This window comes from Photinus pyralis, unplaced genomic scaffold (assembly GCF_008802855.1).
Source record: "Photinus pyralis isolate 1611_PpyrPB1 unplaced genomic scaffold, Ppyr1.3 Ppyr1.4_LG5, whole genome shotgun sequence".
NCBI classification, from domain to species: Eukaryota; Metazoa; Arthropoda; class Insecta; order Coleoptera; family Lampyridae; genus Photinus; species Photinus pyralis.
Window position 1 is genome coordinate 29443421 of NW_022170596.1, and position 25768 is coordinate 29469188.

The 25768-nt window shown below is 35.8% G+C and overlaps 2 protein-coding genes across 5 annotated transcripts; one reads left to right on the forward strand and one right to left on the reverse strand.

The window, feature by feature from the left end:
• Window positions 1-956: 956 nt before the first annotated feature.
• Window positions 957-9863, forward strand: LOC116172232 (multidrug resistance-associated protein 4-like). 3 transcript variants are annotated; one of them, XM_031489403.1, is made up of 12 exons: window positions 957-1026; window positions 1077-1137; window positions 1189-1298; window positions 5290-5535; window positions 5589-6004; window positions 6301-6457; window positions 6505-7740; window positions 7792-8279; window positions 8333-8563; window positions 8613-9182; window positions 9237-9607; window positions 9656-9863. In XM_031489403.1, exons 3-12 carry the CDS (start codon window positions 1222-1224, stop codon window positions 9692-9694), a joined length of 3831 nt encoding a protein of 1276 aa, XP_031345263.1. In that variant the 5' UTR covers window positions 957-1026; window positions 1077-1137; window positions 1189-1221; the 3' UTR covers window positions 9695-9863. The 3 variants fall into 3 exon arrangements, with proteins under 3 accessions (XP_031345263.1, XP_031345262.1, XP_031345264.1); XM_031489402.1 differs by having other exon boundaries at window positions 1017-1137; XM_031489404.1 differs by lacking the exons at window positions 957-1026; window positions 1077-1137; window positions 1189-1298 and having other exon boundaries at window positions 5297-5540.
• Window positions 9864-13020: 3157 nt separating this feature from the next.
• LOC116171509 (probable multidrug resistance-associated protein lethal(2)03659) lies at window positions 13021-24288 on the reverse strand. 2 transcript variants are annotated; one of them, XM_031488380.1, is made up of 11 exons: window positions 23910-24288; window positions 22915-23016; window positions 17042-17287; window positions 16563-16993; window positions 16357-16513; window positions 15045-16307; window positions 14523-14998; window positions 14244-14474; window positions 13612-14190; window positions 13186-13562; window positions 13021-13139 (listed from the first exon to the last, which is right to left on the reverse strand). In XM_031488380.1, the coding sequence occupies exons 2-11, from the start codon at window positions 22989-22991 to the stop codon at window positions 13110-13112; spliced, it is 3867 nt and encodes a 1288-aa protein (XP_031344240.1). In that variant the 5' UTR covers window positions 22992-23016; window positions 23910-24288; the 3' UTR covers window positions 13021-13109. The 2 variants fall into 2 exon arrangements, with proteins under 2 accessions (XP_031344240.1, XP_031344239.1); XM_031488379.1 differs by lacking the exon at window positions 23910-24288 and having other exon boundaries at window positions 22915-23288.
• Between the last annotated feature and the right edge of the window lie 1480 nt (window positions 24289-25768).

Genomic DNA, 25768 nt, shown 5'->3' on the forward strand with positions numbered 1-25768 from the left:
TAATTAATTGAAATCACTACCAAGCAAACAAGTGAAAAAGTTATTATGCAAGCATAAATGACGAGAGGGTATTTCCCTCCTAATAATATTAATGCTAGGACCTGGAAAAAATACCGGTAGGCACTAGATTTTTACCCCATTCTCCTTCAAATGAGCCGCCTATCGTCGAAGTCTAATACAGGTTATTGAAAATAGTGGAGCGTATAAATTTATTGATTTATACAAATATGTAGGTATAAACAAATTTTGAAATGGGAATTAGTTTTACTTTTATTCGAAATGTCTACATAAGAAATTTCATTTAAATGCTTTCATAAATAGGAAAATTGGCATTGCACATGGTCACACCGTCCAGTTAAAAATTTAGCCATAATGTTGGCTTTGGCCACAAGATTCGACGATATTTAAGCATTATAAGAACGTAGAAAACGAAAGAACCCGACTTTTCAATGATACCTTCCAAATATGTCAGATACTAAAAACGCTCCCGCACTTCTTAGATTTTGGATTGAAAAGGACTATAATAAATTATACACTTTCGAGAATTTCAAATTACAAAATTTGCATGTTCCATGATCTAAAATTTTGGTTTGTGTTTACACCTTAAACAAATTATTGAATTTTGCGAAATTAAATTTTTGTTAATATGCAATGTTCATGTAAATTTGAAATCTGGATGTCCGCCCAAAATCCAGCTGCTAATATTTCAGCTCCAAAACGTCAAAATGGGTACCATTAAACGTATGGATTCTGGATAGGTATAATAATAATATACCTATAACCGGCCGTGTGGTAGGGAAAGCCAAGGTTCTTGGAATATGGTAATCTATATATTTAAATCTACATACATACCGCAAAAATAATTGAAGATTCAAGGTTATGTAGCAGACAAGGAATTGTGGCCCCATCATTCAGTAGTAGTTGAAATGTTGTAGGTATACCTAGCAGAAATGGGAATAGTCAAAAAAACATACTACATAGATACTAAAGCTTAATTGGGTACCTATGCCGTTTAATTACTTCATTGTAAGCAAATTTCTGTATTGATGAATTGTTTTCTGTTATTGACGTTCAAGGAAATTCCATTGTCTTGTCTCGAAAGCATTATAGTGGGGAATGTTTTGAGAAAATCGCTAGGTATAATACAGCCAGACAGACATACAAGATTGCTATTTTCTAAATTGTTAGGTATGTAGTATAGGTGCTCTTTCCTTACCTGATATGGATTCCGAACTGTACAAAAGTGATAACCTGCACCCTAGAGAAAATGCAAATATAATCTCAATTTTAACGTTTTGGTAAGTGCTTAAAGTTGCGTTTCTAATTTAACTAAGTAAATGGTCAATGAGTTTGTAACAGGGGGTAATCACTAGACCTAAAATTTGTACAATACTTCCCCTTCGGGGGAAGTCTCTTAACTTCCCTATACTTCCCCGTACTTCCCTTTATACTTCCTCATACTTCCCCGTACTTCTCAGTACTTCCTTGTACTTCCCCCAAACTTCCCTTGTACTTTCCCGAAATTCTACTGTAAGTAGACATTGATATAGACTTTAGATTTGCTTCTTGAGTGTTATACGTAGTAACGCTTATAACGTGTCCACGAAAATGCATTATATGCGAAATGCGAATGGATGTGAAATGCATACTATACATGAAATGAAAAATTAGATAAGTGTTAATCATTATTTATTTTCACACTTACCTATTTAATATTTACCTTTGTATTTACATGAGGTTTGAAAGAATTTTTAATATGAAAGAAATTAAGACATAAATAATTGTCCTGCCAGCATTTATTCCAAAATTTTATAATGAAAACATATGTACGGAACAATAATTTATAGATGGATACTAATTTATCGGTAATCACGCAAACCGTTACCTAAAAGTATTCCGACTCCCATTAATAATTGAAATCTGAAAATGTGCATACTAATATATTTTTCCATGATCTATCGAAAGAAAATATTATCATCATTGTGTCACTTCCAGTTTTAACGGATGTGGATAGCTTTTAAATAGAACACCCTATATTTTATTTCCGTCATCTACATGAAGATCTACGTCGTTTGATGCCACATTTCCCTATACCCAGCATCAAAGGTTTTCAAGGTATTCAAGATTTTTCAAAATTTCTGTTTAAATCATTATTAGGTTAGGGGTTGATATTATTGATATTTTATGTGATTATGTAATAGTACATTATATACCAAGGTAGAGAAGTCTAGTATTATTGCCTAAGCACGAAGATTACACTCCGAGGCGCTTGCGCCGAGGGATGTAAGGTGCGTAACAGACTTCTCTATCGTGGTGTCTTAAATTGAGTAGGATAACATGGCTATCTTTGTTATTATTATACTTACAAAGTCGGTTAAATTGGCAAAGTTTACGTGTAGTCTTTGATGTTGATGCATATTCCGATGCGATATTTTGAAAAAAATAATTCGTTTCGTAGTAGATAATTGGAAAAATGTCAAAATCGTTTCAAATAAAAGTTGCAAGATTCGATCGGATAAATTCAACGGATATTCAATAGAATTTTTTTTCAAAATGGCGGTTTTCGAGATATTGACATCAACTTCCTTGTTTTGAATGGACGCCATATTGGATTTTTAAGTCACTCCATAGAGAAAAAATTACAAAACCAGTGATACTAAACACTTAGTAATTCATTTGGTAATCAACTTTGCATTTTTGCCTCGAAGTTTACAATGTATTTCTTATGGCAATAATTCCATGGCCGATTGTGATTGAAACCAAATTCGTTCGTTAGTTGTCTCGCTAGCTAGCTCTGTTTGTTACTAAAATATTTGAATTTTTTAAAAATGGCGATTTTTCATTTTTTATCAATTACCTACGAAACCATTTATTTTTTCAAAATCTCGCATCGGAATCGGAATATCCATTAGCATCAAAAACTATACAACTGTTCCAATTTAACCAAATCTGTAAGTATAATAATAACAAAGATGGCCATGTAAGGTATCTACTCAATTTAAGACATCCTGTATACTACTTCTTCCACTACTAGTAACGGGCGATCCAAAATGAGTTACTATCGAGTCGCCTTTGGAAATTCAAGTTAAGTACGATTTACCATGTAAACAAAAATTCCAAAGGCGACTCGACAGCAACTCATTTTTGATCGCATAGTGCTTGAAGTCCTCTAAATTAACAGATCTATATTGTTAAAAAAGTGAACGGTTGAACAGAATTTTTGGTTTATTAATTTAATATGTCAATTACGTGGGTGGAAGTAACAGTCAAGGAGGCCGTATTTTCTTCTGCTATTGAGATATTTTCAAAGAGTAGTTTCGTTCGAATTTTTTCGAAATGTGATAATTGTATGTAATTTCTCTTGAAATGGGGGATGGTGGCAATTATTCATTTTAGAGAACTTATCTGAACGTTTATTGAGCGAAATTTCAGGTTGTGATTTCTAAAATTGACAGTGTGACAGTTCTCATTATTGACTACTGGTTAATAATGACCACATTATTAACTACTTTGAACAACTGGCGAGAAAGCCTGCTTTACAAGTGGAAAAAAGGTTAATAATTATGTTATCAGACGCTAGTAGTGAAACAACAGGTTTTGATTTTAGGTACCTATCTATATAGATAATCACAATCATAGGTGTTGACTTTTTTGGAACGAGGCGGGATTTATGCACTCAGAAATAACTACTTTATTACTTTTTAAGTGTTTACCAGATTTTACCTCTCCGGTCACCTTCTGTCACATTACGCATCATATGAACAAATTAGTACTTCCTCGTTACTTCCCCGTACTTCCCTGTACTTCCTCATAACTTCCTCCATTCTGTACAATTACTTCCCCTGGTGTTTACCCCCTGGTTTGTAATAACATTCAAAGCATGCTAAAAGTTTAATACTAATTTGTGTTGACATGTGCTACTAAGATCTTCATGCATTATGCATCAACTTCTGTACTGGAGAACCCAGTCTGACTATCGCGATTACTTAGAGAATTTATACATTATTTAAATTCAAACTGATGAAGCAAAAGAGCTGTTTTTCCCTGACTTTACAATTACATTGTTAAGCACGAAGATTATTCACACAAAATATTCCGGAATAGAAATCGACGGGATAAAAAAACACTGGAAGAGGCAACGTTTTCAATACACATAACGGATAATGGGGGTCCAAAACCTGCGTAATTTATTGACGGCATCTCTAACTAGACATTACACAACATGTTGAAGCACCAAGTTCAATCTCTCGATTATTTCCACCAAAAGCTTTCCACTAATGACCCAATTAAGTACAAGAAACTTTCCATAGCAAGTTCAAAATTCAAGTCTTGATTTGACTTCTCGTTTCTATTAGAATTATTTGAATTACGTCCGTTATTATGTGTCAAGAGCTGGACATTGAGTATCCGAAACACATGAGACACCAGTGGGATTACCACCGATCTAAAAAACCCAGCTAAGAGTAGGTACTATATTATGATTTCATGATTATAAGGATAAGGTCACAGGGGTTATTCAGCCGGTTTGCATAGATTGGGTAGGTACATGTAACGAAAAAAACGGAAAGCTGGACAATAATATTTTTTCGTCTAGAAATACAGAATATAGCAGTAACGAATTGATAGAGGAGGTCATTACAATAAGTTGAGGCAGTTGGTTGGAAATAGGAACGAAAAGCTTTTTAGTGTATTCCGTCACACGTACTCCTTGTACACCACTGAACCGATTTGGGCGATATAGGGCTCATTTGAAAGGGCTTCACTTTTATTATCCCCTTACACTATTTATTACATCAAGTCATTGAATAAAAAATTAATTTTTTATTGAAAGATCAAGTGTATTCTTGCGCATTCTTACCAACAGTGCTTATAGCATTGAATTTATAGTTATAAATTCAATGCTTATAGTAATAATGAATATGAGAAGCAAGGTGATTATAAGGGAGCCGTTTGCCCAAAAGGGCCCAAATTTCCGCTTTTTTATAATCCTACCGTATCGAAATATGAAGGTTCGCTCCCTAAAATATCAGACATGAAAAAAATTGTATGCTCGAAATCTTAGTGAAAAAACGAAAGAGGGGATCCTGTACACTAATCTTTATCACATATATATTTACAACTTGTGAAACCGAAAATTATGCCTTACTTAAGTTTCCTTGGCAAGCCTCTGGCCGTGAAATCCGATTAGGTACTAGCGATTATCTACTAAGGGCCAGTTTTTCATTTTTCCGTTAGCTCTATCTGATATGTATTTAATTTCTATGGAGACAAATTCACAAATTTTTTTAGGTACGCATGGCCCGTATTTCTGAAAAACCGAAAAACAGAATTAGAAGTATCAGATTTGCATAAAACACTTTCTTCTCACAACTCGAAACGACTAGGAGACCAAATTGAGGAACTGTGGCGATTAGAGACCGCTAAAGCTTTAAAATGGAACAGAAAACCTTCTCTTGCAAGAGTACTTTTGAAAATGTTCGGTGTACAGATAACGGGGAACCTAATTGTGACAATGCTCGCCGAATTGGGAGCAGTGTAAGGTATACGTAACGGGCGTATCTACGATTACTGACAGTTGAGTATTTCAGACTGTCACAGCCTATTTTGTTAGGTGAACTTTTAGGATATTATTCGTCACAGCGGTCCAAATCCTATTTATATGCAATAGGTTTGATATTATGCACCGCATTTTCATGTTTGACGACAACACCTACCACTTTGCGATATATGGAGATAGGAATGAAAGTAAGGGTGGCGTGTACGTCTCTGATTTACCGAAAAGCAATTCGATTAAGTAAAACAGGTCTGGGAAAGACGACCGTTGGTCAAATGATAAACTTGGCCTCGAATGATGTCGCCCGATTTGACGTGTTCTGTCAATTCTCAACCTATCTTCTCACTACTCCTTTACAAGTGATTATTGGATCGTACCTCATGTACAAAGAGGTGGGAATTTCGGCAATTTGTGGGGTAGCTGTTATAATTTTCTACATACCTATACAATGTAAGAAAAGTCACAATTCGCGATATTTTGCAAGCTAGTAAATCGTTAACAATTTACAGCATACTACTCTAATGTATATCTACTATTGATTTGCTAAGATGACAATTAAACCCCTTCAGGTTGATTGTTTTAGAATTTTGGAGTTTGAAACGTTAATATGTCGCATATATCACATACTTAGGTTGTACATTTGTATAGTCCCTTTTTCTTCTGTACATTCTGTGTTAATGGTATGCTTTTCCTAGCTTGCAATATCAGAAATTGGGAGTAGGTATAAAAGTAGAGCACTGTTACAGTATTCTCTTCAAAAATTGTTGCAAAATTGCGTATCAAAGCTACACAAAAAACAGACGAAAGGATACGTTTGATGAATGAGATCATATCTGGTATACAACTTGTAAAGATGTACGCTTGGGAAAAACCGTTTGCCAAATTTGTATCAACTGCACGAAGGTAAGGTCGCGATTGCCCATCTCACCTGTAAACCTCTCTTTTTGTAGACATGAAATTAAGTTAATCAAAGCAGCGTCCTGTGTACGAATCGCTGTTTTGGCTATGAACCCAATTTCGCCTCTACTCTGCCTCCTGGTCTCGGTTCTAGCTTGCATTGCACTTAACGAAAGTGTGACAGCAAAGAAGATCTATGTTTTGATCTCCTATTTTGGAATTCTTCGTAAAAGTGCTTGCACTATCTTCCCACAAGCTGCATTCCAAACGGCGGAAATTACTGTTGTTTTCAAACGACTGAATCGATTTTTAAGTCTTGAAGAAAGGATGCCGGTTTCTCTCATGAATCAGAATTCAAATCAAACAGTACAGACCAAAGATGTAATTTTCATTCAAAATGGCTTAGCCAGATGGAACGAATCACCCACGAGCTTTGAATTGAAAGACGTTAACATTAAAATAAAGCCCCGTGCAACTGTTGCCATAATTGGTCCGGTGGGGAGCGGTAAGAGCAGCACATTGCAACTTTTGCTGCAAGAACTGCCACTAGCAGAAGGTCGCCTGCAAATACATGGTAGTTTAAGTTATGCGTCTCAGGATCCATGGGTATTCAATGGTACGATTCGACAAAACATTTTATTTAATCATCCATACTCGAAAGAGCGTTATGAAAATGTTATCAGTAAATGTTCCTTGAAAACGGACTTTGCGCAATTCGAAAATGCAGATATGACTATTGTCGGTGAACGAGGTATTACTTTAAGTGGAGGGCAACGTGCCAGAATCAGTTTAGCAAGAGCTATTTATCGGGACGCGGACATTTATTTACTGGATGACCCTCTAGCAGCAGTAGACGCAGAAGTTGGACGAGAAATATTCAAAAACTGCATTACTGACTTCTTGCAAAAAAAGACTGTCATCCTCGTGACGAATCATCTGCAACTTTTGCAAGACGTAGACAGCATTATAATTCTGGAGAACGGCCGCGTGAAAGCACAGGATACATTTTCCAAACTGCAAGAGTCTGGCTTAGAATTTGCCAAACTTCTCCAACTCCACGGCAAGGAAGAAGAAAAGGCATTGACAAAGTCAAACGTTGTAAAACCACTAAGTGTCCATAAACTGATCACCAGTACCGATGAAAACAAATCGACGGGTGCTATTTCGAGACATGTTTACAGAAAGTACATATGCGCCGGATCACATTTGCTTGTTGTGGTTTTTGTATTATCGTTATTTGTAGTTTTGCAATCCATTATAAGCTTTTCGGAAGTTTTTATGGCGCACTGGTAAGAGTCCTTAGATTTTGCGACGGTAGCTTTAATCCCTTTTGTTCGCAGGGTGATTACCGCTGAAAAAAGTTCCGATCGATACGAAAACTACCCCAGCAACGAAACTACCAGAGACTTTTGGAATTTTTCTAGATCAACCTACATATACAGTTACACGGGAATTATTATTCTGGTCATAATCGTGGCAATTACTCGCAATCTCTCTTTTGTCATACTATGCGTGAGATCATCAACAAGACTACACTATAATATGTTTAATAGTATCCTCAGGGGAACAATGAGATTCTTTAATCTGAACTCGTCCGGGAGGATTTTAAATCGCTTTTCAAAGGATATGGGAACGATCGATGACACGTTACCAAGCATAACCATGCACGCGATACATATGATCTTTACGTTAATTGGAACGATTATCGTTATTTCGTCTGCTACTCCCTGGTTTTTGGTTCCAATTGCAGTATTAATTTTCCTTTTCTTATCACTAGCTTCTTTGTACCTGCTGACTAGCCGGAAAGCCAAGCGTTTGGAAGGAATTAGTAAGTATTGATGGTAAATTGCAACATATTAGGATCATCGTTGTTTGTTACAGCCAAAAGTTCAGTTTTTGGACACATTAATTCATCTATTCAAGGATTAACTACAATTCGCGCATTTACAGCTGAGTCTAAATTGATAGACGAATTTGACAAACATCAAGACTTGCACAGTGCTGCATGGTTTTTATTCATATCGTCTTCGCAGGCTTTTGGATATTACTTAGACGTAGTTTGTTTAATTTTCGTGTGCACAATTATATTCGGTAGCATGTACTTCGTAAGCTGTACGTAGCTAGTATGCAGAGTAATAGCGAATTACAGGATAACTTTCAGTTATACATGGGGCAACGGTCGGTTTGGTAATCACTCAAGCATTAGGTTTTGTAAATCTGTTCCAGTGGGCAACGCGACAAAACGTGGAAATGGAAAACCAAATGATTGCAGTGGAACGAATACTGGAATATAATGATATAGAACACGAACGAGCTTCAGAAGGTGTACCCCCAGACACTTGGCCCAGTAGCGGTAAAATCGAATTTGTTAATGTGAACCTGTACTATTTCCCCGATGAGCCCCCTGTACTGAAAAATTTGTCATTCACAATCGAACCACTAGACAAAGTGGGGATAGTTGGCAGAACTGGTGCAGGAAAGTCATCACTCATCAATGCACTCTTTCAACTCGCCGATACTAGTGGATTAATTACGATTGACGGACTCGACGTTAAAGAAATGAACTTACAAGATTTTCGATCCAAGTTATCCATAATACCTCAAGAACCAGTCCTCTTCCTAGGTACTCTTCGAAGAAATCTTGATCCGCTTGACAAGTATACAGATGACGCCCTGTGGAAATCACTGGAGGACGTGGAATTAAAAAAAGTAATTGAAGATTTAGGTTTTGGTAAAAAGAAGGTTAATTCCACGACTATTACCGTAATGGCCCTCTTGATTTTAGGCTTAAACTCTTTGGTGTCGGCGGAAGGTTCAAACTTGAGTGTAGGTCAGCGACAACTCATTTGTTTAGCCCGTGCAATTTTAAATTATAATAAGCTGCTGGTAATTGACGAGGCCACCGCGAATGTGGATCCCTGCACCGACTCGCTCATCCAAAAGACCATTCGGAAGCAATTTTCCCAATGCACAGTACTGACAATCGCACACAGATTAAATACCATCATAGACTCGGATAAAATCATGGTCATACATGAAGGTACTGTAAGTGAATTTGGTCATCCACACATTCTTCTACAAAATCCAAGCGGGGCATTTTATCAGATGGTTTCGCAAACCGGTATGGCAAAGGCTCTTTTCGAGCAAGCGGAGGAGGTGAGATGTGTACGTTTTTATTTCTGATTACCTAGAATATTGTTGCAGAACTACAATCGGATGGAAGAACGTACTAGTAAAATGTAATTTGAAATTCCGTTACATTAAATTCGTGGTGTACGGTTCAGCGTTTTTTACGGACATACGAGACATTAGAGACAAGACTGTCAATTACTGTAATCTGTTGTAATCTGTAATTTTGTCGGAAAAACGGAAAAAAAAGTGACATAATACACAGAAATTAATTTTTTTGTCATACTCCAATTTTGGTTAAGTTGGTATAGAGAAAAATCTTCATATTGTATCAGGGAACCTGCTAACCACATTGCTTTGACTCAAAGGAGTTAAATATTGCGCTCTCTCTGTCATACCATCAAGTTGGTAGAGCAAATTTTCAATTCCTTACCAATTTCATCAAGGAAACGGCAAACTACATTACCTTGACACCCAAAATAATGAACTTATATGCTCTTTCTGTCTTGGTCAATTTTTGGGCAATTAATTAATAATAATGCGATTATGGGCGAAAATACTCGTACCTATATCCCATTTGGATCGTTCATCATCAACAATTATAAAATTGCAACGGAAGCTGGCGAAAAATTATGTAAAAATATACATGTGAAAAGTCTTTTATTACCGTCTTTTTTAATGATGTAACATATAATAGTATATTAAAAAACAGCGGAAAATATAGCGGAGTACTTTTAAAAGTTGCAAGTGCTTTAAAGACCAATTGTACACGCGTTTCTTATATTATTTTTTATTATTCCTGCAATATATAATTTAAAAATTAGGCAAATAAAATAATAGTTATTTGTGTACCAAGGCCGTAAAAGTGATCTTTTTTGGCCGAAGCTGCTGTTCAGATGAGGCCTAACAAATCACTTTTGGCCAAGTTGCACACAACATTTTTTAGGCGATCATCAAAAAAGAATTCAAAAATTTGCTCATAAACATATTTTTTCTGAAAATCATAGTTATCTTAGACAATTAAAAACAAAGCATTTCCTGTCGTATGTAATTATAATTAGCATCTTTGCGTGTGTGCGTATCAAAATGGGTGATAGCGACAGTTCAGATACCCCAAATGAAATTTTGGAAGCTGGAAGCGTTGCGACCCTAAGTCATATACGTATGATATAAGAGCAGGCGTTTGAGAGTAAAAGTACAATCGCAACTTCCTCCGTTGCACAAGATTTTAATAATGTCAAATGCAATAGGTTCTTCGTAACTGTAGCTTCCAAGACCTTATAGTTAACATGCTGTACAATTATTGGAAACCTGATTACCTACTTTGATGGTAGGTATAGATAGCTACTTGTGTTCTCGGTTAATTGCTGGTGATTCTTCGTATAATAATGTAAGCAATAACATCTTCCTCATGTTTTGGTTCTACCTACACTTCAAAAAGTTCTCCAAGCAGCAAAGATTGAAACGTCAAACTATAATTTTAAATGTGAACATTGTGATTATGCAAAATAGTGTGAAACATTCCTATACAAGTCCGAAAATGAAAAAAACGCACGTAGATGACCCAATCCTTGATGGGGCTAGACCAGATAGACGCTTTGTATGAAACAGGTTACTGTTTCTCACACATCAGTTTCAAATAAGTACAGTTTGACAGATGTGTACACTAAAGTAAAGCTTGACAGAAGCGTACAATAAAGTGAAACTTTATGGCCGCAAAAGCGACCACAAAATCAACGTTTTTGTGATGATAGCCTAAAAAATCATATTTACACACATTAAGTGGGCTTATCATTCACAATTCCATGATTGTCATGGAAATGTCACTTGACGTTTGCTTATAAAGTCGTTGTAAGTAAAACGACTTCGGTTGAAGTCCATTCAGTGGCATTGTTGCACTTGCAGAAGCAGAAAAAGTTGGTACCTGCAAAATCCAAATGCAAAAGCTTGTTATAAAGAAAATGAAAAGCGGTTCAGTCAGTCAGGTGACAAACCCGATTACCGTAAGTTTCATAGTAATTGATTAATTAAATATACAAATTAAAAAAGGAATGCTTTGTCTTTCAAAGTGAGGGACTACAAGAGCGTTCCCAATTTTCTTATACATAGTTTAACCCGAGGTTTAACCCTAAAACAATCTTTTCCAATAATTGTCCCGATGATTCTTGCAAATCGACGGACTGTAAAATTTTTTTTCGGAATTCGAAGATGGAATACTCTCGCAATATAACAAAAAAAACAAAAAATGTAACTCTATAATAGGTGAAAAAAAATACGTACAAATCCGATTAACAGTTCACGAGAAATCAGCCTTTGACTTTGAAGCCAGTTTTCGAAACAACCAAAAATGATTTTGCAAATCGGGTCGCACCGATCGATTCTTTAAAGCGTGAACTTTTTTATGCTTGTATTTCACCAAAATGAATGATTTGTATTAATTCGAGTTAAACTGTGTATAAAAAAATTGAGAACTCTCTTGTAGTACCCAGTTTGAAAAACAAAGCATCCTTTTTTTACTTGTTTATTCAATTAATAAATTACTAGGAAACCTACGGTGATCTGATTTGTCATATCATATTGTTTTGTTATCAAAAATTTAAGCGGAGCTTAGCTTAAGCGTAGCTTAAAATCCATGGCAACCATTGTCTCAATAATCGTCGCCATGGATTTTAAGCTACGCTTAAGCTAACCTCCACTTAAATTTGTCGGTGCAAACGGCCATAAATCTTATAGAAAATTTTATTCTAAAAAGTTCATTTCTATTCATTCTTTCCCTCATAACAACAGTTAACGAGATATTCGAAGTCAAATGCGAAAAAACACATCTCCTCATTTTTTCTTCGTTTTTTGTTAATAACAATATGTTCCGGCCGTTTCCGGCCAGGGGGGCTATGATTTTCGGATTTAGCGGATTTTTTTACATCGAATACGCTTGGTTTCGTTTAGTGCAGTGACAACATCGAGCCCAAACCGTAATTTGACTGGACTATTATATTATTATATTAGTAATACAAAGTAATAATTGCGGTTAGAAGTGTAATTTCATTTCACATGTAAATAAATAGGATCATAAATAATTATTAATGGCTGTTTGCTTAAGCTAAGTTCCGCTTAAATTTGTCGGTGCAAACGGCCATTATTGTAATAAAATATCCGGAAGGAGAGATACGTCTGTTCAGTACCGAGCCGTGCCTTTTTAAAAGCAAATCTTCTTCGATGCGATACCCAGAAGAACGAAATTACGCCGAGACCCAGCTTACGCCTTACCGCCAAAAAAAATTTTGGGCAGCACCTTCGAGAAGTGAGTGATATGTTCGGGAATTCCCACGACATAACAATCATAACATATCGCCTGGCGATTCCGTTATCGGTCCGTGAAGAACGCAGTTTCATCCCCACATTTTCCTTTAGTTGGAATACAGTTGTAAAATTTTACCAGATGGATTTATTAGTTTATTGAATACATCACTTCACTGACAAAAATACGCACAAAAACATTATTAAACTAAAGTTCCTAATGCTAATCACTTCATTTTGTTTCTGACGTGTTGTGAAAATTCTAAAAAAAAACAAGTTAAAGAAATCCCAATATTCGACGGTACAACCTTTTTGGCAATTTCCATTAATGAATTGGCCATCGTCGGTCCGGTTTGTAAAACCATTCCATAAAACACTCCATTTGTAATTTGTAAAAGCGTGTGTGGGTGACCAAATTCGACGAGAGTGCCAGAATCCATCACCAGAATTTGGTCGGAGTCCATAATAGTGTTTAGGCGATGTGCAATCGTGATGACTGTGCATTGGGAAAATTGATTTCTAATAGTGCTTTGAATAAGACCATCGGTTTGGGGGTCCACGTTGGCGGTAGCCTCATCTAGCACTAATATTTTGTTGTTGCGCAGAATCGCACGCGCCAAGCAGATCAATTGTCGTTGACCGATGCTCAAGTTCGATCCTCCATCAAATATGGCGGAATTCAATCCTGAAAAGTTTGGTTAAATTTCATTTGCTTTGGAGTAACTGTATATTACCTAGGCTTAACTCTTTAATAACATCTTTCAGTTCAACGTCCTCAAGCGCTTTCCACAGCATTTCGTCAGCGTACTCGCTGAATGGATCTAGATTTTTACGAATGGTCCCCGAGAAAAGTACCGGTTCTTGGGGTATGATTGAAATTTTCGATCTTAAATCGCTCAATCCGATTTTTTGAATATCGATTCCGTCAATTAAAATGGAACCGCTAGTATCAGTTAATTGGAAGAGGGCGTTAATAAGGCTTGACTTTCCCGCTCCGGTTCGACCAACAACTCCAACTTTTTCCAGCGGTCTAATTGTGAATGTCAAATTTTTTAGAATGGGAGGATCTTGAGGGAAATACTGTAAGAATACGTTAACGAATTTGACTTCACCGAATTGCGGCCAAGAATCCGAGGGCTTTTTTTCTTCGATTTCTTGAGATCGCTCGCATTCTATTTTTTGGTATTCAAACACTCGTTCAACGGATGTCATTTGATTTTCTACTTCGGCAGATTGTCGCGTCGCCCACTGGAATAAACCTATAAGTCCTAGGGACTGACTGACGACTAAGCCGACATTTCCTCCTGACATAGCTGAAAGGCGTTCATCATTAAAAACGTGAACACATGCTAGTAAAGATACGTACAGCTTTCGACGAGGAGACAACTGAAAGTTACTAAGGCTATGTAAACTGTGCAACTGAGATCTAAGTAATAAGCAAATGCTTGCGATGATGAAAGGAATAAAAAGTACGTTTCAGTGTGTAAGTCTTGAAGACCATCAAATTCGTCGATAAGAATGGATTCCGCTTGTAGTGCACGAATTGTATTCAATCCTTGTAGAGACGCATTCAGGTGTCCATAAACAGGACTTCTTGCTGAAAATTCAATAAGTATCACTGTCTTCGCTTTGGGTAGATACATACCGATTCCTTCCAATCGTTTCACATTGCGGCTAGTAGTCAAATAAAACGCCCTCAGAAAGTAAAACATAACGAATATGACTACAGTTGGTATCAAAAGCCATGGATTGACGGTAGCGACCACCACAACTATCCCCAACAACATAAAAGAATACTGAAAACTGTCCAAGATGGTTACCGGTAGCATATCATCAATTAAGCCCATATCCTTCGAGAATCGGTTTAGAATCCTTCCTGATGGATTGGTGTTAAAGAATCTCATCGTCCCCCGAATGATGCTGCTAAACATATTGTAATGAAGCCGTTCGGATGATCGCATGCAAATTGTGTAGAAGGAAAAATTGCGGAAGATTGTCAGAATCGCAATCATCAGGATAATTCCTCCATAACCGTAAATATAAGTCTCGGTGGTGAGATTCCAAAATTCAGATTCTAGTGCAGCGTGTGTAGCGTTGAAACGATTCTCCTCCGCAGTAACCCTGGCGAAAAATGTTAACCTCCACATCACAAAGCAAGAAAGCTTACCATCGTGCAATAAAAACTTCAGCAAAGCTAACCGTTAGTTGTAAAACTAAAAATAACAGAAACACAATAGATATAAAAAACCAATTGGAGCCCGCTTTAATATATGATTTATAAACATCTTTGGAGACAGTTCCCTCGGATTTTTGCTCCTCATTGCCATCAGCTTTAACGTCATCTGAATCTTCAGCGGAAGATAAATCCGTTTCCTCCGACTGCTTCTGAGAGGATACTCTCGCGTCCTTTTCTTCGGCCTGTAATAGTTTGGCGAAGTTCAAACCTGACTGTTGCAGTTCTTCAAAGGTTCCCTCTGCCTGTACAACTCCATTTTCCAGAAGAATGATATTATCGACTTCTTTCAAATACTGCAGCTGGTGTGTTACGAGAACGACCGTTTTATTGTGTAAAAACCCTTTAATACACTCGTCAAATAATTCTCTTCCCACATGAGTGTCTACTGCCGAAAGAGGATCGTCCAGTAAATAAATATCTGCTTTTTGGTATACTGCCCTAGCCAAGTTCACTCTGGCCCTTTGTCCTCCGCTTAAGCTTACTCCCCGTTCACCAACCACTGTCATATCGCCATGTGGTAAGGACGAAAGGTCGCTGTCGAGACAGCAATGATTTATTACGTTTCTGTAGTGTGGCTCCGAGTAGGGTTTGTTGAAGATTATATTTTGGCGAACAGTTCCGTTAAAGATCCAAGGCTCTTGGGATGCATAGCTAATATTACCAATTACCTCCATGTCTCCTTTTACCAACCGTAGCTCTTTCATAAAAACGTGCAGCAGGCTACTCTTGCCGCTTCCAACAGGACCAATGATAGCTACTAGAGAACCACGTTTCACTTTCAGATTAATATTCGATAAAACAAGGTCAGTAGATGACTCCAGCCATTTCGCCTGACCATCAATGATGGAAATCGCGTGGTGATCTTGTTGGGGATTTGGTTTCAAAACTGCCATACTTTTGTTGGCAAGTAACGTTTGATCAACCTCCTCGCTCCTTAAAAAGTGATTGATTCTCTTGATTGATATACTGAGTTCCGCAGCTCGTGCAGTGGATTGCGTAAATATATTGCACATGTTGATACGAAGTATGTTGAAGTATGTTGTTAGTACAAACACTTTTTTAGCTGTTATTGCTTCTCCAAGGTGCGAGTAAAACAGCATGGATATAAATAAGCAAAGAGGAGCCGCATAAACGAAGAAAGAAAGGAAACCTCCCTGTATAAATGAAATTATTCGTATAAACTTTATTTCGCTCCTAAAAGTAACAGCATAGTTAGTTGCAAAAATACGGTGCAAATGTTTACCTGCGAAGTAAAGAGACCAGTTTTACGAAAGGTGTCTCCCAATTGTACATTTTGATAACTTGCATTCCGGAAATAATTTCATTCATGACACGCACCCTCTCATCGGTTTTCCTCGCCGCTGTGGCCCGTAATTTCGCAATTAACTTCGCCATCACAACTGTAACAAATTTTGTAAGTTTTCCCAAATCACCCCGCAAAATTCTTACGTTGGAAGGGTATGAATAGTAACAACACAACTACGCCAATTATCGCAGATATTCCAGCTTCCTTGTACAGGAAGTAAGAGACAATTATTGTTTGGAGTGGTCCAATCCAGAGGTACTGAGAGAGTTGTATGAAGAAGTCGAATCTGCTAACATCGTTAGATAACAGGTTAACTACATGTCCAACGGCGGTTTCCCGCAACGCCCCTTTGCTCAGTTTTAGGGACTTTCTATAAATTAGGGAACACGTAGCTACCCGCATTTGCATACCGATTTGCGTGTACGACAACAAATTCAGCGATACGACAAAAACCAGGACTAGCGAACAGCCCACGACGCCCGCGGCGTAGCCATAAGCTTCTGATTTCGTGATGTCCGTCTGTCCTGGAGCATAGTACGCTATCAGCTGTCCCAACAGCAAAGGTTGTAGTAATCTGTAATGCCCCCAAATGAAACCCTCTCAATGGATCATGTCCATTTACCTGACTACTAGCTCGCTAAACGCCGATGGTATCATTTGGAGGGCATAACTCGCTGCAAACATTTTGAACAGGACTCTGGTTAACGATGGCTGCCTTTTAGCATTAGAAGCTTTAGATTCTTCTGTCTTCCAAATAAGCTCAATTCTATCTCCCAATGATTTTGATTGATGGTAGGGTAGCGTTTTGTATACATCAGATATTTCAATAGACTTTTTCCTCCCAAGCAAGAAGGTGGGAATCGTATACCTTGAAACAGATTCCAAAATTAATATTCTTTTTTTCAGTCTATAAATGATGCAAAATTGATAACCATCGAGATTAATAAGATCGCACCAGCAAAGAAATTTTGATCAAATCAGGTTTTGCGATTGAATTCGGGTGGCGGATATACCACCAACATTTCGAACATTTATTTTAAGTTGCTAGATTTCGTAACCCCTTTTGATCGTGTATCATTTTCGCTTTGGTAGTTGTAAATCCATCCAAAACTTTTTTAATAAACATCATGTTAACCATATTTTTTTTAATGGCAGCTCGGGTTGTGAAAACAACTTTTTTCTACAAATTGGTGCTTCGACTTGTTTTTTCTCTAAAATTTTCTTATGAAATGTGTGGTTTTTTGGTATTAGTAGAAATTGCTAATCAGAGCCATATTTTGTTTACGAGGGTACCATTTCAAATTTTAAAATAATATTAGGCTCTTGGCGGTCAATGAAAAACTTTCTTATTTCAAAAAAAGACTTAAAAATAATTATGTTAAAGTGGAAGAGATCTCTGTGCCCCAATTCAAAAGTTAACCGCCGGTGCGATTTAGTTTCTCTGAAACAAAATTTGTAAAATGCTCAAATGTTGAGGGAAAAAAGATAAAATAGCAAAATCGTTAAAGTGAATGGTATAGTTACATAAAAATATAAGTACTCGTACTTAAACTATAATCAGAGGGTTCTTTGATGCTACATTCTGTATGTACATTTAATACGTTATTCGCTATTACACACGAAATTCGCTGCTTATTCGTAAGAAGAGACATTTTGACCGATGTTCAAAAAATTGCTTAACAAACCTTCAAAATACTTAAACTGTTTCTAGAAACTCATCTACTAATTTATCTCTTAGTGGATTATATATTATTAAATGACACTTTGGCTGCACTGCAGTCGAAATGCGTTAAGAATTTTAATTAAAAATGATTGTTTTAATTCTCTTTAAGTGAGTTATATTACAATAAAATTGAAACTGGAGCCCTTATCCAATTCATACGTCTGAATAAGCTTCATCTTAATGAATCCATATTTCTTTCTTTCGAATGGGAAGATACTACGAGATGATCATTCTTAAAAGTTACTTACTGGAGATAGCGACTCTTAATTAAGGTGACCAGATGTCAGAAATTAATTGTCACTATAACGTACATAAACACAAAAAGTGTACTTCTGCTTGAACAGATGCTATGATTATGTAACATTACATAATAATAATGTGTTTTTCATGAACTTGTATTATGCGCCGAATTGAAAAAAGGATAACGTATCGATTCTCAGACTTGTGAACCAAGAGTTTTTTAATAAATTGTAGCAATCTAATCTTCAAAACGTCTATCTATGCGATGCATCACATATTTGCAAGTAAGAGGAGTAAAGTAATGTTGCTACTACCATGACGAGAAGAATCAGAGCAATGTCCAAGTATCTAAACCTTATTGGTTTCACGCAAACCAAAAGCTTTGTCACAATGTGAAGTTTTGCAAGGATTCTAGCCACGGATTAAACATATTTTGGTTATTTCACTAAAGAAGACGTAAATTCGAGCATAGATCTAATTTGAATCGGAAATAATTAACTTACTTGACTAAAAATCCATCTTAAATTTAATATTTTTGAGAGGTGCCTATAATTCAGAGGGGTGCTAGAAAGGAATAACATTTTTATACTATAACTACCAATAACAACCTTTTTCAGGTTTTCTTCCCTGTACTTAAGCCTGTACATAATAACGCTAAAATGAATTTATTTCATACGCATGGACGGACCGCTGTATAAAGGAAGCTTTACCTTACGTTTATAAGCTTATAAATTGATTTTGAGTCATTTTAAAACCAAATATAAATGGTTCGAAATTAATTTCAAGAAAAGAATCAAGCTACTTTAAGCTGGTGGAATTTTGCCTCAAAACTTGGACAAATTTCCCTCAAAAATAAAATTACCAATAAACAACATTTTAAGTCCAACCCAATTCTTATAATAATATTATAAAATTTCAACGCAACCGCAGCCTTTCAATATAAAACTTTTACTTCCATGGAGCAATTCGTCGATAAAATGAAATTTCCACATAATGACAAACCATCGATTATATTATTATAGTTTGAAAGCCTGTAGGTGCCTAAGGGTAACAAAATGTTCCAGATGCAAACAGGGCTGTTTACCAAGAAAAATATGAAGATTTTAGCAAGAGTTATAATAGGAATATGTTTTATATGCGTATGCATGGACCAAAGTTGTCTAAAAAGGACCAATGTTTCCCCAGTTTACTGATTACTAATAATAAAGTGAAAAATTAGAAAACATTGCAAAAAATCCGATTAATATATAAATATACAAGGTGTTCATTTGAAAACTTCCCACCACGGATTTATCGAAAACCACTGATTAAAAGAAAAAACTTCGAAACACGTTAAAAGATTTGTGAAGGGGGACAACTTTTTAAGCAAAAACTCCTTCAGCCCCTTTCACCCTCTGTCCCTCAGGGTTATTCCCTTAAAAGTTTTAAATGACAAGTGGTATCGAGTAATAGCTTGCTTGAGAAGTCTTTCGAAGTGCTTTATAAAAACGTTTGATTTCTTAAAATCGGTCGATTCCTTTTTTTTTCGTAGGCCTCGGTTTCGGTCTCAAATCGTGCTGAAAGAAAGGTTTTAAAGGAATCAGTGTAAAAAGTCACTGAGGAGAAACGCTAATTGAAAAATGCGTAGGTAATGAAATGTAAAAAGAAAAGAAAGAAAGGAGAGCAGAACTGGCCGAGAACAGACACGCGAAGATAGTCGACGGAAAATACTCATGAAGAAGGAAAGAAGTTGATGACAAATGCGTACCGAAAGAAAAATACAGGAAAGAGTAAGCTATGACAGAACGTGAAATATGCATTCGGGGAGAGGGAAACAAACTGTAACGGTAGCTCTAAATTTGAATTTATTTTTTCGAAAATTATAAAGGTAGGTAAATTTTTTGACATTTCAAGGTAGATGTTACATACCAGAGAAAATTTACAGGGTTTCGGAATTAGGGGGCGGATTTTCCAATAAATTGTGTAGTTGCAATTTCAAGAGTAAATTTATAAGCATTGGTAGAACTGAAGATTGTCCTTTCTGAGACGAAATGTCGTTGTAACTAGAGCTAAAGTGAGTATCTTAATTGGCGTTGTCTACCCCAAACCACTGAATACGCCTAAGATAATTTTAGTATCGTGAAAAATGCCACCTGGTATATGTTGGTCATGCATGGGATTTGATTTATTACCCTTTTTTATTTAATTGGCAGTGCAAAAATGAAGCAAACGAACCAACTAGTGAAGTTGGCCGTATTTCATTAATAAGAAGCCATTTTGTGGATGGGAGATAATGAGAAAGAATAGTAGGGGCCCTTACATTATACCTGTATCATTTACATAAACATAAACATAAAGTAATTGCCAAAAATTGAAATGCCACTCGGACTTTCACAATTACGATACGTGAAATATGCATAATTACGTACCTAATTATTACGTCTTAAAAAAAGTCAGTACGGCCCTAATTTTTTTGCCATAAAATTTTTTAATATGTTGCCCACCGCTCTCAAACATTGCAATGAAAAGGAGTTTAAATCTAAAATTAAATCATATCTAATAAAAAAGGCTTTCTATTCACTAGAAGAATTTTTTACGAATAATTGTTGTGAAATAATGGAATAGTTTGAATAATTATTATGTTTGTTTGTAATTTATTATATTCGTTTGTCTCTTACATTGCATACTTAAAATGACGTGGGTAAACACCATGTGTAAAACATCAATAAATATTATTAATTGTTTTTCTTTGGATCTGTTTAATTATATTTATCATAAGAGAAAAAATTTCATTGATAGAGAATAGTAATTAGAATTTAGCGTGATTATTAATGGGCGCCAATTTGTGTAGATTGACTTACAAAAACATTCACTTATTATGTGCAAAGCATTTACTTAAGGATCTATTTCCAGGGGTGTAATTTTCAAGTAATTTCCATCGAAATTCCGATTATTTAGTCATTAAAATTGTCCATGTGAATGGGTCCGAATTTATTCATTTAAAATAGGAGTTTATAATAGGGAAATAGGGTAGTTTTAATTTATCCATCGTTATAAAAAATTAGGTAAGTGAGAAAACGTGGCCACGAACAAAAAGTTAAGGATAAGAAAGTAATCGAAATCAGAATAATGAGAAAATTGTAAGCGGATTGTGGATTGAGATATATTTTATTTATTAGCCAGGAAATCAGAAAGCAAACTAAGAAACGTATAAACGTATATAATAGAAAAGGCGTAAGTAAGTAAACGAGAAGTGAACGAACGAGGGGTGATTAAACCGAAGAACTGTAAATGTAAGGGGCTGAAAACCGGGAAAGAGAGGCTACAAAAGTGGAGGTGTGAAGGAGATATGAAGCACATCTACAGAGTTTAGATCGTTAAAGGAAGGTTGGAGAAGGGATGTGAAAAAGAAAGAAACTTTAAAGAAAGTATCATGACGAAAGAAAAAAGGGGCGAAGAAACCAGCATCGAGCAACTAAATAATGCGTTCTGATTGAAAATAGTGATAATGAAATCTTTTTGTTACTTCCATTTTGTTCACCGGGAAAATTAGAACGTTTAGCTCCTTTTTCGAACACAGAAAACGATAGGCAGAAGGTATTATTTACGATCATTTCACAAAAAAGCTTTCAACCTAAGAGCTTTCCCGTTTTAATAAAACGATCACTCAAAATAACGAGACACACCATCTACATACCTTACCCTTAAAAAGTTAAACATGTTTACTGTGCTTTTACTTACAAAAATAACGACAAAAATGTGTTGAGAAATTTAAGGTTTCTTACGAACTTAGAAAGCAGTCCATAGGTAACGAATATTTTCATAGGAATAAATAAATATTTACGAACATATTTGGCTTCCAGAAGTTTCACTAAACTAATTACCTTACTAAAATCTTTCGAAAAAATTCCCTAAAAAGCAATCGGAACTGCCGTCAAGACTATTAAAACTATAAAAATTGGAAGTCGAGTGCAATTTCAAGACGAAAACAGTTCAGATTTAACATTCAAAATTGCCTTTTGCCTTTATCGTGCTGTTGCGTGAAAAAATTCTAAACAATTCGCAAAATCTATGACAAACTATTTCATATCATATCAAAAAATAAAGGCAAAAATGGAATATTGTCGTTTGTTCCCGAAATATAACGAAATGAAGAGCAAGGAAATACATCATTGACTTCCTAAGAAAATCCCCCAAGGCGCTTGATTAGGTATAAGGTTTCCGTGGCGTATTCTATTTGAAATTCAAAAAAGTATAAATTGGATCTTTTACAATTAGTGTGGTTTTGAGTGCATCATACATTTTTGGGATTACTAAAAATGCACTACGCATAAACGTACTTAAAGAATATCGTTGTTATCGCAACTCCTCAATGTCATATAATAGGTAAATCGAACCTCTCTAAATTTTATAGGTATCATCCTTAATAAACAAGAACGGTTAACATTATCTAAATCACTACTGGTTTTAATTCATTATACGGCGACAACATTAAATGACGGTTCTCTAAAAATGTGTTTGCGCCAGGAAAATAAAAATTAAAAAATACTTACCATAGAGTGCAAATGGAAAGAATGTTGGCGTTCTCCCTTGGATTCGGCTTGTCATTATTGTGCAACTTCAAATCCATATTAAATCAATATGGTATTGTTTCGCTTTAATTAAATTATACAAATTAGTAAAGTTGAACACTCAATTTAAGAAAAAAAAGCGTGGAGAACTGGAGATACATTAAACTATGCTGGCTACCGGCTTACTAACATATTGTCGAAGAAATGCACACATTAACGACTCTAATACAGGTACTTAATCTATTGAGATTAGTCCTGATTACGTATATATCGTTCGGGCACACTCAAGCAAATGTTAAATGTACTGCAATAAGTAAAGTTATTATTTAAAGTATGAATAAGAGAGAAAGAGCACGTCAAGTGGGTAGGCAACTCTGGCGTTGTACAATGAAAGAAGATGCAACTTATGCGCACGGTGCAGCACAACCCCTTGAAATTTAACAGTTACGAGAGGGCAAACTTATTTACCATGCATATCTTAATTACTTAAAGGCACACTTATCTCACTGTAAACTCCAAGGTTACCTATACCCTCGCCTATACCAATATATTTTAATCAACAATTGTTGAATCATCAAATGGTGACCAATAGACTTTGATTTTAGGGTAATTAACAGACCACAGGTAAGATAATGGTAACCTAAATAATTAATTCTGAATGGAAATACGACAATAAACAAGAACATTAGTTAAGTACGGTCTGAATAGTCAGGACATAAATAATATAAAATTTCTAATCATATAAAAAAATTGCCAGTTTTGACAGGGGTCTGGTAAAGTAACGGGGGCAGCAAAAATTTTACTGCTACTGTCATGGAAATTAAAGCTTCTGACATAAAGTAGGCATGAAGGTTTCAGGAACATTTCAGGAAAAAAATTTGTTGCACCCCTTCGAACTTCACTACCGCAAAGTCGAGATTCATAAGCTAGGTACAGGAAAACCTTTTTCAGAGTGCGAAAATCTAAGAATTACTTACATATAGATGCAAATTGCAACTTGGGCAAACCCAAACGTTTCACTCGTTTAGAACCTTTGGATTTTTCCGTAAATCAATGACCAATCAAGGCGCATCACTTATTCGAAGTGAAATATAATAAACTTGTCCTGGTTAACGCACAATTAATTACTCAACTTTTTCACACTGATGTATCAGATTGCAGAGTGATGGAAACGATTGTTATTACACGATCTTTATGCGTGAACCCATCACCGTTGAATAACCCATTATGCGCCGTTACCTAATTTTCAAATTTGTGTAAGTAATGGATTTGTGTCAAAAATCAATTTAAAAAAAACTGGTTCCTAGCGGCAGGGTGAAAGTGTCCTCTGAGTTTCTAGTAAGAAGCTGTACGTTTGAGTGCTGTAACCGGAATGTGGTGTGAATAATTGTGATCGCTTCTTGCTTGCAATAAGCCCGCGTAAATTATATAATCGTCACAATTCCAGAAGACAGTTAGGTGGTGGAAGCTTGGACATTGCAATCATCGGTCGAATTTGTTGCTCTTATATGCTCGCTTCTTTATTTAAAAGACTATTTTGTCCCTGACACTGACCGAGCGTATTTAATTTATTATTGACCTTCCCTCGTGCACTTTCTTTTACAGAGTATTTCAAGGGGAAAGCACCGCTAGCAGGACCACTTTTTAATTTTTTAATGACGCTGAATTGGAGACTATTTAGAAGCGTTATGCAGATACCTTACTACTCTAAAGCACATTACGTGGGCCACCCCTATATTTGAAGAAGAAAAAATCGCACAAATGGCTCAAAATTGTATTTTAGTTCTTCAAATTTTCAATGCCCAGTTTGACTTTGTCCCCAGGCACCAGATTTCCTCGAAATCGGCAATTCAGCGACAAAGATCGCCAATGGAAATTGTTCAATAAATATTTGGTGCGATCTCATTACATTGGCTATCATAACGCCGATAAGAATTATAATTTATGTTTGCATTTTGCCATTTCGGCAACTATTCTTCAGAGTTATGTAAATTATTATAACTCATGCGTCATCCATTTATTTTAAATCGGGGATTTTTTCAGGAAAAGTACCTAGGTAATTGTCTTAAGCAAAATACCATCAAGATTAAAGTTGTTAATTTAATAAATGTAATACGTCCAATGACGAAATAAAGCGTTTGAGAAAGTAAAGGACCTGTTTATTTGTGGGCTATATATTTTATTATTTTTTTGTTTCCTTGACTACCCCCAATTTCTACTACCCAAGTTTGAAACAGCAAGGGTTGGGATTCATAGGTACATTTTTGTGTGATGTAGCAAACAACAATTTAGAATGTTAGATATTCAAATGTTCAACTCCACCACAACAAATAACTCGAAACTATAGAACAACTCTTGAAATTGTCTACTTATCCAATGTTATAATTTCGCCAATTTTAAATAAACGTGAAAACAATTAGGCTTTTGGATGAATATTATTAAAGGGTTGTCGCTTTTTGAAAACCCGGCAGTTTTTGAGGAGTTTGAAAGAGAGTTTGAAACGAGAAGAGGAAGAGAAAAGGGAATTCCTTCTATACATTACCTATGTACTTGCGCAAATCTTTAATGCATTTTGCAGATCATCAACATCAGGCTTTTATGAAAACAGAATTTCATAAATTTTTAAGAATGGCCTTAAAAACTGCGCATATGATTATGATACAGAAAAGCCTTCGTTTTGTCAATATGAACATCCCTTGTATCGGTTTCACTTCATGAAAGACAAAAAAGTTATCCCAAGACCGCAACAATCTTGGTTATTTCATAACATTCGGTAGGTTGCTCTATCGAATTTGTCGATTAATTGTAGCTACTAGGTACATAATAATAAGGAAAA